General features: G+C 40.6%; 1 protein-coding gene across 1 annotated transcript in view; it reads right to left on the bottom strand.

Annotated features, from left to right (window-relative positions):
- LOC147108483 (guanine nucleotide-binding protein G(s) subunit alpha) overlaps window positions 1–11,564 on the bottom strand; it is a 13,253-nt gene extending 1,689 nt beyond the window's left edge. The window contains exons 1-5 of the mRNA XM_086005134.1: window positions 11,198–11,564; window positions 7,413–7,533; window positions 6,080–6,210; window positions 2,578–2,645; window positions 1–211 (exon numbers count right to left, since the gene is read on the bottom strand). The exon at window positions 1–211 is cut by the window's left edge and continues 1,689 nt beyond it. Coding sequence (XP_085861260.1) covers window positions 65–211; window positions 2,578–2,645; window positions 6,080–6,210; window positions 7,413–7,533; window positions 11,198–11,255 — 525 coding nt within the window. The 5' untranslated portion in view covers window positions 11,256–11,564 and the 3' untranslated portion in view covers window positions 1–64. The remainder of the gene's footprint in view (window positions 212–2,577; window positions 2,646–6,079; window positions 6,211–7,412; window positions 7,534–11,197) is intronic.
- Window positions 11,565–12,500: the final 936 nt, after the last annotated feature.

Genomic DNA, 12,500 nt, shown 5'->3' with positions numbered 1-12,500 from the left:
CACCCTGTGTGGGCAAGTTAAATGAGGAATAAAGAGTCTAAGACACAGAGACAAGTGCTCGCCATCACAATAACTCATACTGACGAAGGTGCATACGTTGAATAATGTCCCGACAGTCATTGAACACCCTGCGGATATTCTCGGTATCCACTGCACACGTGAAATGAGGGTAGCAGTAGTGCCTTCCATCGCCGCTTGCTGTGCTGATTCTCTGTAAGGCAAAGGATGAAAATGGCTAACCTTCTTTACAAACAAGATTAAGACAGTTCAAATAAGTTGCACCTAGCCATTTCAACACAGTCTCGCTTGGCAAAACAATTTGCTACAAACACCACTCCGCTGGTATAAACTATCCATTCTTTTAATTTTTAATGTAAGCATCGTCATGCTGTAGGTAAATACTTCATCATACAGCAGCCTTATAAATGTGTATTGCTCTGATATGCACCAGTACAATCCCACAGCTCCCCTTAAACCATTCCTTTTTAAACTGGGCTCCATCAGTGGATCTTGGGGGCGTGTGCAAGGTCATTTGACTGAAATCCCCTTTGTCCCAGGTCAGACATAAAACAAGTTACAAGCAACATGTGGAGAATTGTATTTTTTTTGTCTCTTATTTGTTTCTGTTCATTGTGTTTTCTGTATTAGTACAGTTTCTTTTGGCAGCTGAAATTGTCTTTTAGCAGGTTGGAAGTGGGGTATCCAGAAGTACGCCAATATTTGCAGGAAGCTCTCCACACACAACAGCTTGAAAACTGCTGTCTCAAATAATCCCACGCTTATTAATTCCTTTGTGAGTAAATACATAGGAAAATAGACAATGAAAATTAAGTATCACATTTTAAACACTTTCAGCGATAAGAAACATCCAACTTGAACTTTTCTGGTTGTTCTTGTCTAGTTTTACTGAACCTTGGTGTGGAGCATCCTCTGGAAGGTACTCTTAAAAAGCAGGCACCTGACTACATGTGTAGCAGGAGGAGCCATTTAAGGAACCTTCTAGGGATTTATTCGAGGCCCTCCACAAGTTTCTTGAAATGCTTCAGCATTGCCTCCACTTGCTCCAAAGGTGGCTTTCCATAAAATGGGAATTTTCTATAGTTTCTGCCACTATTGGAGCAGTTCTATGGTCTGCATTATCTTGTCCATAAATTGGAAGCGATTCCAGATGGTTCAGGATGTTGAGCCACCATCATACTAATCTGGGTCAGCTGCTGGTGAACAAACAATCCAGGACCTGTATGTGGAGTAACACTCAAAAATAAATCTTATCTGGACCTATGGTTTTATTTGAGATCCATGTGGGAAGGGTTGGGGAAGCATCCCTCGATCAACATGGTTGCTGTATGGTGCCAAACACTTAAACAGATGGGGTGCTAGAGTTTTATCTCCCAATTTAATAATGACCTGTTCATTTCTTTGTGGAATTTAAACAAATGAAGGAAAACTGCTATATTAACAGGATAGTTCCTTTAATGTTTTAAACATAACTAGTGCGGGCAATCACCAAGAGCATTTACTTCCACCTCTAAATCATTGCCTGCTTCTCCATCAATCCCTCCAATGAATTCTTTATCTGTACCTTTGTGACCTCCAGAGTATAAGACTCACCTTCTTCGTCTCCCATCCTCCACAGACTCCACCTTGCCCAAAACTGCAAGAGTCCTGTCCCACACTACGCGTTGTTCACCCATCACCCCTGTTCTCACTGATGTACACTGGCTCTCTGCCTCTTGAAGCATTTAATTCAAAACACTTGTCCTCAACTATAAGTCCCTCTATGGCCTTGCAATCTCCTCCAGCTAGAAATTCCCTCCTGAATGTTCTGTTGCTCTGACCTTGGCCTTTAAGACTTCTAAAGTGTTGTTTCGGGTTTACTTTTTGTATCTGATTAGCCATCTTGCATACCTGTACAAGATCCCACCTGAAGCATACCTGTGGACGAAAACTCCTAGTTTATCAAGCTGTTTCTCATTGCCCGTTCGTCAAACACTGGGGATCAGCCTCGCTGTTCTCCAGTGTGTTCGTACAAATAACAGGCCCATCCTCAGCGGGGTACCCTCACATTCATTTCAAACCATTCAGGCAGTGATAGTTACCATTCTATTGTGTTTTTATATGGGTAACAACTTGCATTTACTAACCACCTATAACAGAAAAAATGTTCCAAAGCACTTCACAGAGACAGCAACAAAAAAATGGATGCAAAGCCAAAGGAGCTACTCGGAGGGGTGATCAAAATCTTGATCAAAGAAGTGTATTTTAAATAGGGTCTTAAAGGAGGAGAGGTTTAGGGAGCTATTTCCAGAGCATGGGCCAAGGCAGCTGAAGGCACGGCCGCCAATGGTGGGGCGTGGTGATGTACAAGAGGCTAGCATCAGAAGAATGGAAAGTAGGGGAGAGATGGGGTAGTTGTAGGGCCGGAGAAGGTTAGAGAGATAGTTAGAACAGAGTCCATGAAGGGCTTAATCATGGGGATTCAAATTTAAAATTTGATCATAACCATAAAAAAAATACAAGAAATTATACTGCATATAATTCCAGAGATTTTAAAAATATAGATGCAGGCATACTTACCAGGAACTCATCTCTTATGAAGTACTTGGCCCTTGTGACCCTTGGATCTTCATCAGGCTCTGGTGATGCTGTTATAAATAAGTTAGTAAATTATGCCAAAACAAAGAGGGGTTAGACTTCAGTACCAACTAAACTTAGTTGCATTATATTAAAGTTTTCTTTCTTTATTATAAGTTACACACCACTGCAAAGCATACAGTATTGTTGAAATTTGGAGGTACAGGAAACTTTGGTTTATCCGGAGGTTAACTGTCCGGAATGCTCGATCCACCTGCAAAAATCAGGAGCCGTTTCGTTCGTTTTTTTTTCTTTTCGTTGCTTTTTTTTCCCCACCAGTCAGGCTCTGCAAGGTCTCGCTGAAGCTGTTGCTAAGCTACAGAGACGCTTGCAAGGTACAGCCAACAGGGTTTGTTGCCAGATACGGAGCTCAAAAGCTCCTTCAACATTAGCGCTGGTTTGTCCGGCAGTTTTGATGGGACGGCAACAGCTCGGTCCCGTCGGTGCCGGATATCACAAAGTTTCCTGTATTCCCAGTGTGAGCTAGTCTACCCTACCTACACAGACAACAGATTTTAGCACTTCCAACAACTTTAATTATCCCAAATGGCACGAAGGCAGGCTACTGTAGTTGTATCAACACTTTGCAACATTTATGTACACATCGGCAATTAAGGTGCATAATTAACAGCCGTTTAGCATTCAAGAACCTGGTTTTCAATGCAGCAGAGCAGACTGCTAGTCATTTTTACATTTAAGGAGGGGTTCTGGAAGGGCGATGCTCAAGTGACCCACAATCTTTGTGTACCACTCTCCCCTGTTCTTCCACCACTGCTCCAAATCAAGGCCCATATAAATGCAAGTTGTTGTTGAAGGCTAGAGATCTTTGATTGATGGGTAGGCCACAAGTTACCCACAAAAATGTGAATCTCTGGCATCATCAGGACAACGCAGGTCATTTGCTTTAAACTGCAGTATTGTCAGTGGCTGGAGAACTGCATACTTTCTGTCAACCGTGAGTTGATGTAAAAGTGGCTAAAATTAAAACTACACTCAATACTTGTGCATGAAAATGGTGAGCTTTTCTCACCCAGAAATGCACCATCAACAAGTACCTTGCTGGGGAACAAAAATCATAATCTGGTAGACAATCTCATTCTTTGAAAGATGTTCGACCTTGCAGGCATTTGTTGTAATCACCAATGGGCAGTTACTTTTACAAACCTGTATCGTGATCACTTTATGATCAGGGCATATTCCTTCACATCCTGTTGTATACAGGCATTGTTGCGATAGCACCTCATTTCTCGACCAGAGCAAACAGTCATGAAACTGCAAGAGGATACACGATTTCCAAAGTAGCTCCAAGTATCACCAAGTCAGAAGGAGGATTGGTAAATTCTGACTGGGACCGTACAATGCAGAGGTTGAATTATGTTTGAAGACTGAGGAAGATCATTTATATTAAAAATCTTATGTCTGCGTGCACTTTCTGTCTATGAATTGTCACATTTCTGTCACACTTTTGTGTTAACTCTCTTCCCCCCTCACCACTATAAATTCCTTTGTCCACATTTATAGTGGAGACTGCCAATCATGTTGTAATTACCCCCTCCAGCCACTGGTAGAAATAAAGCACCTCAGTATTACATTGCCCAGCTTCTCAGCTTGAACCACAGGGAAATTCCTATGCTCCAAACAACTCAACTTCTCTGCTTCCAAACTGTGATAAGTTTTGCAATTTAATTACAAGCAATATCATAAATTAAAGTATTATATAAAAATATAAGGACAAATACATGATTTCTAAGCGGGGACTGAACTATGTCCTGGGTGCTCTGGTCCAACTACCCGCCAGCCTCCTAACCCAGCTTCACTTGGTCTGTGCAACACCATGGGAGACTGAATAGTACTGTGACAAAAATGAAATATTTTGGTCTTTAACGGATTATTTATCAGATTCTTTCCACGTCACAGCTCAGGATGCATAGAATACAGAACCCCAGGATGGCTGATGTACACACCTCAGGACAAGGCAAAGATATAGCTTTGTTCAGCAAGGCCTTGATATATTTGGATTGATTTCTGCTATTGTCCTTGGATGGGGAAGTGATTCATGGAGCCACATGTTTAGAACTAACCAATGGGTCAAGTCATTCCATTCAGTTACAAGCATACCGTGGGGCTGCTCATGGGTCACTAATGTAGCTAAGAGTGTAGGATACTGTAACTATTCCAAGCAGTTAAATTATAATATAAAGAACATCATGGGATAGTTAGCAAAGAGGGCTACAGTAAAGGAGGATGTGTAGATACTGCAGGCTTACATTAGGTGTGATTCGGCAGAAGGTTTAGAACATTTAATAAGAAATGAGTGAAAAAGATTAATACAGAAGTCAGTATTGAGTCAGCTGCACGTTATACATCTCTCTCGATTTCCATTTCCACGAATCTGGAGAGATGTACAACAGGCAGCTGATTCGCTATCACCCCTTTTACACAATCTCCCAAAGTCAAAATTACCCTATTTGTTTGAACTGGAATACTAATGCACTGGAAAAAGTGAATATTTATGTCGTGCAAGTTTATACTGATAAGAAATAGAACTATTTATATTCCAGTGAGAATTAAGTACACGTCTTGCAATATTGTCACCTACTGGTGTAGTAGCATATGACACACAAGAATCAGGTCACAGTAGTCTTAGAGTTAATAGGTTCAATGCAAGTCACCCGATGTTGCTTAGGAATTGTTCATCCAGAACAGTGAGTTTTAGAACAAGGTGTGACTCAAGGCTGTGAACTGCCTGCCGAGGTGTAAGCTCGTATTCTTATCCCCTCTGCTGCCTACTCTCAATACTTACTTATTTTAAACAAAGGTATATTGCATCCCTTGCCCATATATATATATATTTTTAACAGAAGAAAAAATCCCTAACCCACACTCAAAATGGCAGCCCTGGCTGAAAGCAACGTTATTCTTTTTGAATTAAGAAAGAAATCTTTTATGTTTGACGATTTCTGATGGTTAGAAAAAGTAAAATGAATATTCAGCACATTTTACTGAAACTGGAGTCCATCAAAATTGTTTTATGCTGCATGGTTCAATAGCTTATGTCAGCACATTCAGAGCAGGACAGAAAAGGGGAATGGAGAAGAGAAATAGGAGAGGAAAGGAGGGAGAAAAAGACAAAGTTAGTTTTATTTATCCATACCTTGTCTCATGTTTGTTTCTTTGGGGGGATGGGAGGGGAGATAGAGATGCGGGAGTAGTTTTTGTTCTTTTCCCCACCTAGCCAACAACACACAGCACCAACCCTTAATTAGAAGGTTGGTAACTACACCTTTGTAGCCATTCTTTCCGTGGGGAAGCTCCTGGCTTCTACTTAGTGCTGCTGAAAATGAATCTCAAATGTGTGGAAAATCACAAGTCTGTGCACCACTTCTGGACAAGGAACTGTAACCAACACACGAAGCATCTCTCGCTTTAGAAGAAAAGTGCTCACCATCATCAGGTGTAGTGTAACGAGCAAACTCAGGAAAGTAGTCCTCGATTTTAGATTTTCCTGCCAGCACTTTCTCTGCCAGCAAATCCTGCTTATTGAGGAAGAGAATTACAGAAATGGTCCGCAGCCACCTAGTTTAAAAAAGAAGCTCCATTCGGTGACCAATATATTCCACATAAAAGAACACTCCAATTTCCAACATGCATGCTGATTTTGGCTGATCGAAGAGTTTGTTTTTTTCTTGTGAAACTGCAGCCATTCGCTCACTTTTCTCATAATTCACTCAGCTCAGGATTGCTTCAGTTACTACCAATTTTGTGAAAACATTTCTTTACCCCCTCTTGCTTCACTTCCAATATACTTGCCTCCTCTCCCACGCCACTTGAAGATTCCGACGACTACTGACAATTTCCATCAATGCTAATGCTATCCTGAATAAATTATGCAATCACTTAATAATCTGCGATGTACATTGTTTCTAGCACTCGTGTGCGCTCGCCATTTTCACAGATACCCATGTCAGTTGGGATCAACACTATTAACTTGACTGGCTTTGATATTTTTCATGCACAGCCAAAAGAATAGAAATCAATTCCACAGAACTTTATCAAAAGAACCCGTTTTAAAACTAGAAACACAATAGAGAATTGTCCATAAATCAGGTACAAAAAATATGGCATTTTTGCCACAGGTGGACCTGTACAGTAGTCCTGCCATTGCCAGCACCCGCCAATGTAAGGGATGTGAACTCGGCACCTCGGACGACATCTCAGGCCTGGATTTTGAGCTGCCATTTGATAACAGTGGCAGATTAAGGTCTCTATACCAACTGGCCTCCAAGAGACTAAATAAGGAGCAGCAACATACTGCAAAGAAAAACAGGAGATCTCTATCTGTAAATCATAGCTCTCCGATTCAGCGCTCTCACCTGGCACTCTGACAGACATGGTAAATGACATTAGTTCAACAAAATGGTAGGCAATTTTCTTGACTTAATTTTAACTTAGAGATTGCTTTCAGTGCATAATCTAAAAATTACAGCTATTCCATTTATGAATGAAATCAGGACACACTTTTTAAACACACGGTAGCAAAAATCTGGAACTCTTTCTTTCTCTCCCCCCCGCCCCCAAAAGGCTGTGATGCTGGGTCAATTGGAAATTTTAACACTGAGATCGATAAGATTTTTTGTTAGGTAAGGGTACCAAGGGATATGGAACAAAGGCAGGTAAATGGAGTTGAGGTACAGATCAGCAATGATCCAACTGAAATAACGGGCTCTTGTTCCGATGTTGCAGTGTAAATATAAATATTACAGCAGTTATAAATTTACCTGTTGTTCCAGATGCTTTTGAACAGATTGAGAGCTTCTTGGAGGCGATTGGTCTGATTGTCCTCTCGTATAACCATATTGTAGCTACTGCTAGCCACCACAAATATGATAGCAGTGACGTCTGGAGAAAAAAACCCAGCAAGTAAAGGATCAGAGGTAAATAAATTAGAAAGAGTCACAGAAATCAAGTTTCTATTATTTGGTCTGAAATAATGACAAATTTACTCAAGACAATATTAACCAGGAGTCAGTGGTGATTGTTTAGCAATATACGTGTTCAGAAAGAACAGTTTTGGCGATCACAACATTAATAGTGCTAAAATGTGTTGCACTATCAGTGTGACAAGTAAAGCAACTTAAGTCATTTGAAGTAAAGTAGATGAATTTCAAGTAGAGTCAATGGGATACCACAGACCTTTGATGTAGTGAGGAGAAGTCTGCCTGTTCAGAGACACCCAAAAGGAAGGTAAGAAAATGCACATGGAGAGATCATAAGAGCAAGACTGAGGGGCACAGAATTAACATGGTAAAAAGGCAGGTAAATAGAAGCTCTGGGAAAGGATCAGAAGACAATGTTGAGAGAGGGAAGCATGGAGGCAAAGGTTTCTGACTGTATGGTAAGATCTATGGTTAAAGTTCACTGTATGGTTAAAGTTTTCAAAATTTTTGAATTTTATATGCATTTATGCCATAAATGTTATTTGTAGGGATATATAGTATATTGGGTGAAAAAACAATAGGGCCACCAATTATCTTCTCTACCTGTACAAATTTCAGTCAACCACAGTTATTTGAGGCAATTAGAAAAGTGTAACTTTATGCTTAGGGGTCACAGGCTCTACACAAGACATGCAGTTGGAATTGAGGTTAGTATTAACATTTTGCATAAGTATTAAGATTAGCTATGCAAATGGACACACAAATGAAAAATGACTCAGTCGTGACAAATTTTACAACGGGAGAAAGAATGATCAATCGTGTACAATGAAGGGAATAAAACTGGCACCGGGACCTTTCAAAGGTCCCTTTCATGGCAATATGGAGAAGCAATTAAAAAAATAAATTGAATACTGGAATACATACCAGTGGAGTACAGATTACGCTGAGGATTTACAATGTACTGGTCAGACCACAAATGTGAGTGCCTTTTTAATTGGCATATTTCAAAAGAGACATACTCATGCCAGTGGGTGCAGAGAGCATGATTGATTCCAAGTATAAAGGGGATGAGCTCCAAGGAAATATTACAGAACTTCAGTTCTACAGTCTAAAGAGGTAGCCGTAAAGGGTGGGGAAGGACGCTTCATCAAGCTGAGTAAATAACTGAATGCTCAGATAAGGTGAACTGAGAGTACTACTTCAAGGGAAGCTAGGTAATTGGACAAATGCAAATCAGTGAATGGTAAATTTAAAACAGATTTTGGGGAAGTTTAGGGTCTTGAGCAATTGGAATAATCTATCAAGTAAGGTGATGGAATAAAAGACATTAGGGGAGTTCAAGATGCAGTTGGATGCTAGGCTGTGTGGGTTGGAGTAGGATAGGAATGAGCTTATATTTATAGAACATCTTTAAGGGTGGTGAAATTTCTCAAGAGACTTCACAAAGGAAGAAAGAAATGGGTGCTGAGCCTTAATGAGACAGTTAGGAGAGGTGACCAAATACTGCTTGATGGGATGCTTTGCAGGTAAAGGCTGAGGTTGTAGGGTTCAGGGAAGGAACTGCAGAGAATAGAACCAGGACAGCTGAAGGCTCTGTTAGCCATGATGGATTGGAGATAGGTGCACAGAAAGCCAGAACCCAAGTCCTGAAGGACACAGGAGGAGGTGCAATACTTCAGGAGGTTGTAGAAGAAGGGTACAAGGATATACACAAATCTACGGATGAAGACGAGGATTATAAATGTGATACACTGGGGATAGGGAGTCAGTGTAGATCAATGAGGATGATGTAATGTGGAAGTGATACTTTGTGTGGGACTGGATGCAGGTAGCAGAATTTTGGTTGTGTTGGGAGTGTATGGAAGTTGGTGGTTGGGAAGCAAGCAAGGTCTGTGTTGGAGCAATTGAGTCTAGGAGGTGATAAAAGAGTGGATAAGGGTTTTGGTGGCGGTAGGCAGAGGCAGAGACTGGTGATATTGTGAAGGTGTAAATAAGCTATTTGGCTGACAGACAAGATATGGCAATTGAAGTTCAATTCTAGGATGAGCAGGAAGCCAAATTTGCAAAAGGCCTTTAGGAAAGGAAACCTGCCTTCCTTACCTGGTTTGGCCTATATGTGACGACAGTCCCACACCAACGTCATTAAAGTGAATTTTAAAAAATGGTGATCGAGTCTGTGGCAAGGGAATGGAGTTTTTGGTAGGGGCTGAAAATGATGGCTTTTGTCTGCCCAACAATTGGAGGACATTCTGGTTCATCCATGATGATGTCAGATAGACAGGCGAGCTGTCATGGGAGACTGTAGCCTAACACTAATACAGAATTGGTAATTGTTTCAAATTTATGGCTCAATTTAAAATGGTTTACAATGCAAGTAACTACTTGTGTAATTTACACACAGTACATTACAGGTCTCTATTTTGTAACACCATTATGCATGTCCCGATCCTGTCCTGTTCAGCCTACTAGCTGACATTCACTCACTTTCTTCCCTGCCACATTTTTTTTGCCAGCTTGCTTCTCTCTTGCATGCATCTATTTTTCTTCTGGTCTGTCCCTTGCTTGACCTGATTTTTCTATCTTTCAGGAAATCCTTGCTCCTCACTGCTCTTCATTCTAGTTTCATTTTATAGAGCTCCCTGATGTAAATAGTGGGACCTGTAATCACAGATTAAACTCCCAAAAACATTGACTGTACAACTTTAACTACCTCTGAAGCAATATAACACAACAAAATAAATCTCAAAAAGGAACAGTATTAAAAAAAAAACCCACAGAAACAAGCAGCTGTGGCATATAACATAAGATGGGCATATAAAAAAAATAGATAAGCTTTCCCAATGGCTTAGCAGATTTATCCAGTCAGCAGGTCGAAGGTAAAAATGCCCAGCTTGCGCTGTATTAACCGAATTCAATACCGGCAGCAGTAAGGTGGCGCAAATTGGCGTCAGTGCCACCTGAGTTAGTGGCGTAAATTGGCCAGAGTTCTCAGCCCTAAATGCCATGCCCACAATTTCACTGGAAATGCAGATGTGGATATTGGGTGCGGACAGGATTAGGTTCGACTGTTTTGGGCCACCCATAATCAGTGTCCAGTTTAGATACTAGCTCCTGTGGTAACCTCCAGCAAACACACCATCAACAGGGGATTCTCCTATCTTCGACATTTACAATGTCATTCGCTAAATAAATGCAGAGTGAAACTGCAAAGAGCGTGACGCTGCAGACACCAGGTGTGTTATTCTGCTTGCCAACGCACATTATTCCAGAGCTGGGAACAGCTATGCTTCTTCAAGCTCCATCAATCTGGCTCTAGGATTTGAGAAGTTATTTAAGCAGGATGAGACGGGTCTGCAGCAGTCTCTCAATTCCCAACAGATGGAACTGTGCACCAGGCAAAAGCCCAACTGACATCTGGTGAAACCTACCCAACTAAGCTAGGTGAGCTGGCTACTTGGAACTAGCAACATTAATTTTGAGAATTATGCACTCTTTCTCCTTGGATTGTGGCCAGTCTTCCTGTCCCCAAAATGATGGATGTACATGATCAAAGAATCTTCCCATATGTGGAATACTCTTCTTACAAGGAATATGCTGCCGTAAAATACTTCACTTCCAGCTCTTACCATTGAAACACTGAATCCATTTCCTGCGCTCGTCTCGTTGCCCTCCGACATCAAACATGCTGCAAAAGGAAAATGGTTGAACCCATTTTATGATCAACGCGGACAAGATTAAACCTCATGCAAGATCAATTTCCTCAAATTGAAGACTATTCACATTCAGAAAGAAGTCTAACCGATGCTGACCAGCAGAAAAAAAGACCAAAAGAGCAAATGAATTTGCTAAATTTGCCCCATCAACATTCCCACTGCCAGCAATATTCTCATGGTCAAGGTTAAAAACCCAGTATCTCAACATTCCAGTGTTCTGTTGTGACTTCTTCAACCTTGGACATTGGATTTTCTGGTGTTAAGAGTCAGTCAGGGTTCCTATAACAATTCCTGTAGATAATGGAAATAAAGTGCATGTATTCTATATAGACAGAACTAAAAGCATTCATCATTCTACACAGTTTTATTTTTAACAAAACATGAAGTAAACATTACAACAGTATCTAGCTAAATGAGTTGTGGAATGTATCTCATTATTCCTTAGCTACACGGAAGGTTACCATCTTGTTATGACAGCTCAAAATGACAATGTTGTGGCACAATTCATTTGTATGTGCACAGCTGAAGGAATGAAGAAAAATGTAATGTGTGCTCTTCCTCATTCTTCAAATACAAAGCTCAATCTTGATGTGACCTGACACAAAATATAACTTCCTTTTTGAGTGCATTTAAATGCCTTGTTCTATCACCTTGGTCTGACTGCTGGTGTCTCTCTCCAAAAAAAAATTTGAGGAACACTTCTAGAATGAAACTTGCAGTCTTTTGGAGCAGTGAAGGAAGTACATTACTATATGATGCCTATCACTTAAAAGGAAGAATCCCTGCTTCTCCCTCAACTCTGAATATTTATTTATATGTTGAGGCTAGACTATACTCAAAGGATGAGGAATTGAAATATAACATTTTAAGAACAATTCAACTTGTTTTAATAGAATTGCTATGTCACTACATGAATAATTTACTCGGAATCAGTGCTTTAAAAAAAAAAGTTGAGTGTCTGGGGTGCTCCATCTTTGTTTATTTCTCAAAGTGGCCAAGTTTACCAAGTATTACGGCCCAAGTTTGATTGTTACATGTGGTAACGTCTTTTACAGATTGTGTGTCAGCTGGTGTTTTTGGCTTTCACTAAATTCTCCCTCTCCGACAGAACCGGATTGCTATGATGGGTGGAGATTGTTGAATGAAGGATGAAGCAAGGCTACCTGCTTTGTGTTCATTATTTGAATGATGTGCATCCTCGATCCCACCTAATCAG

This window comes from Somniosus microcephalus, chromosome 13 (genome assembly GCF_052327205.1).
Source record: "Somniosus microcephalus isolate GS21.2 chromosome 13, FLI_Smic_1.0, whole genome shotgun sequence".
Classification (NCBI taxonomy): domain Eukaryota; kingdom Metazoa; phylum Chordata; class Chondrichthyes; order Squaliformes; family Somniosidae; genus Somniosus; species Somniosus microcephalus.
Note: the sequence above shows the minus strand (reverse complement) of the source record. Positions and strands in the feature narration are given on the sequence as shown.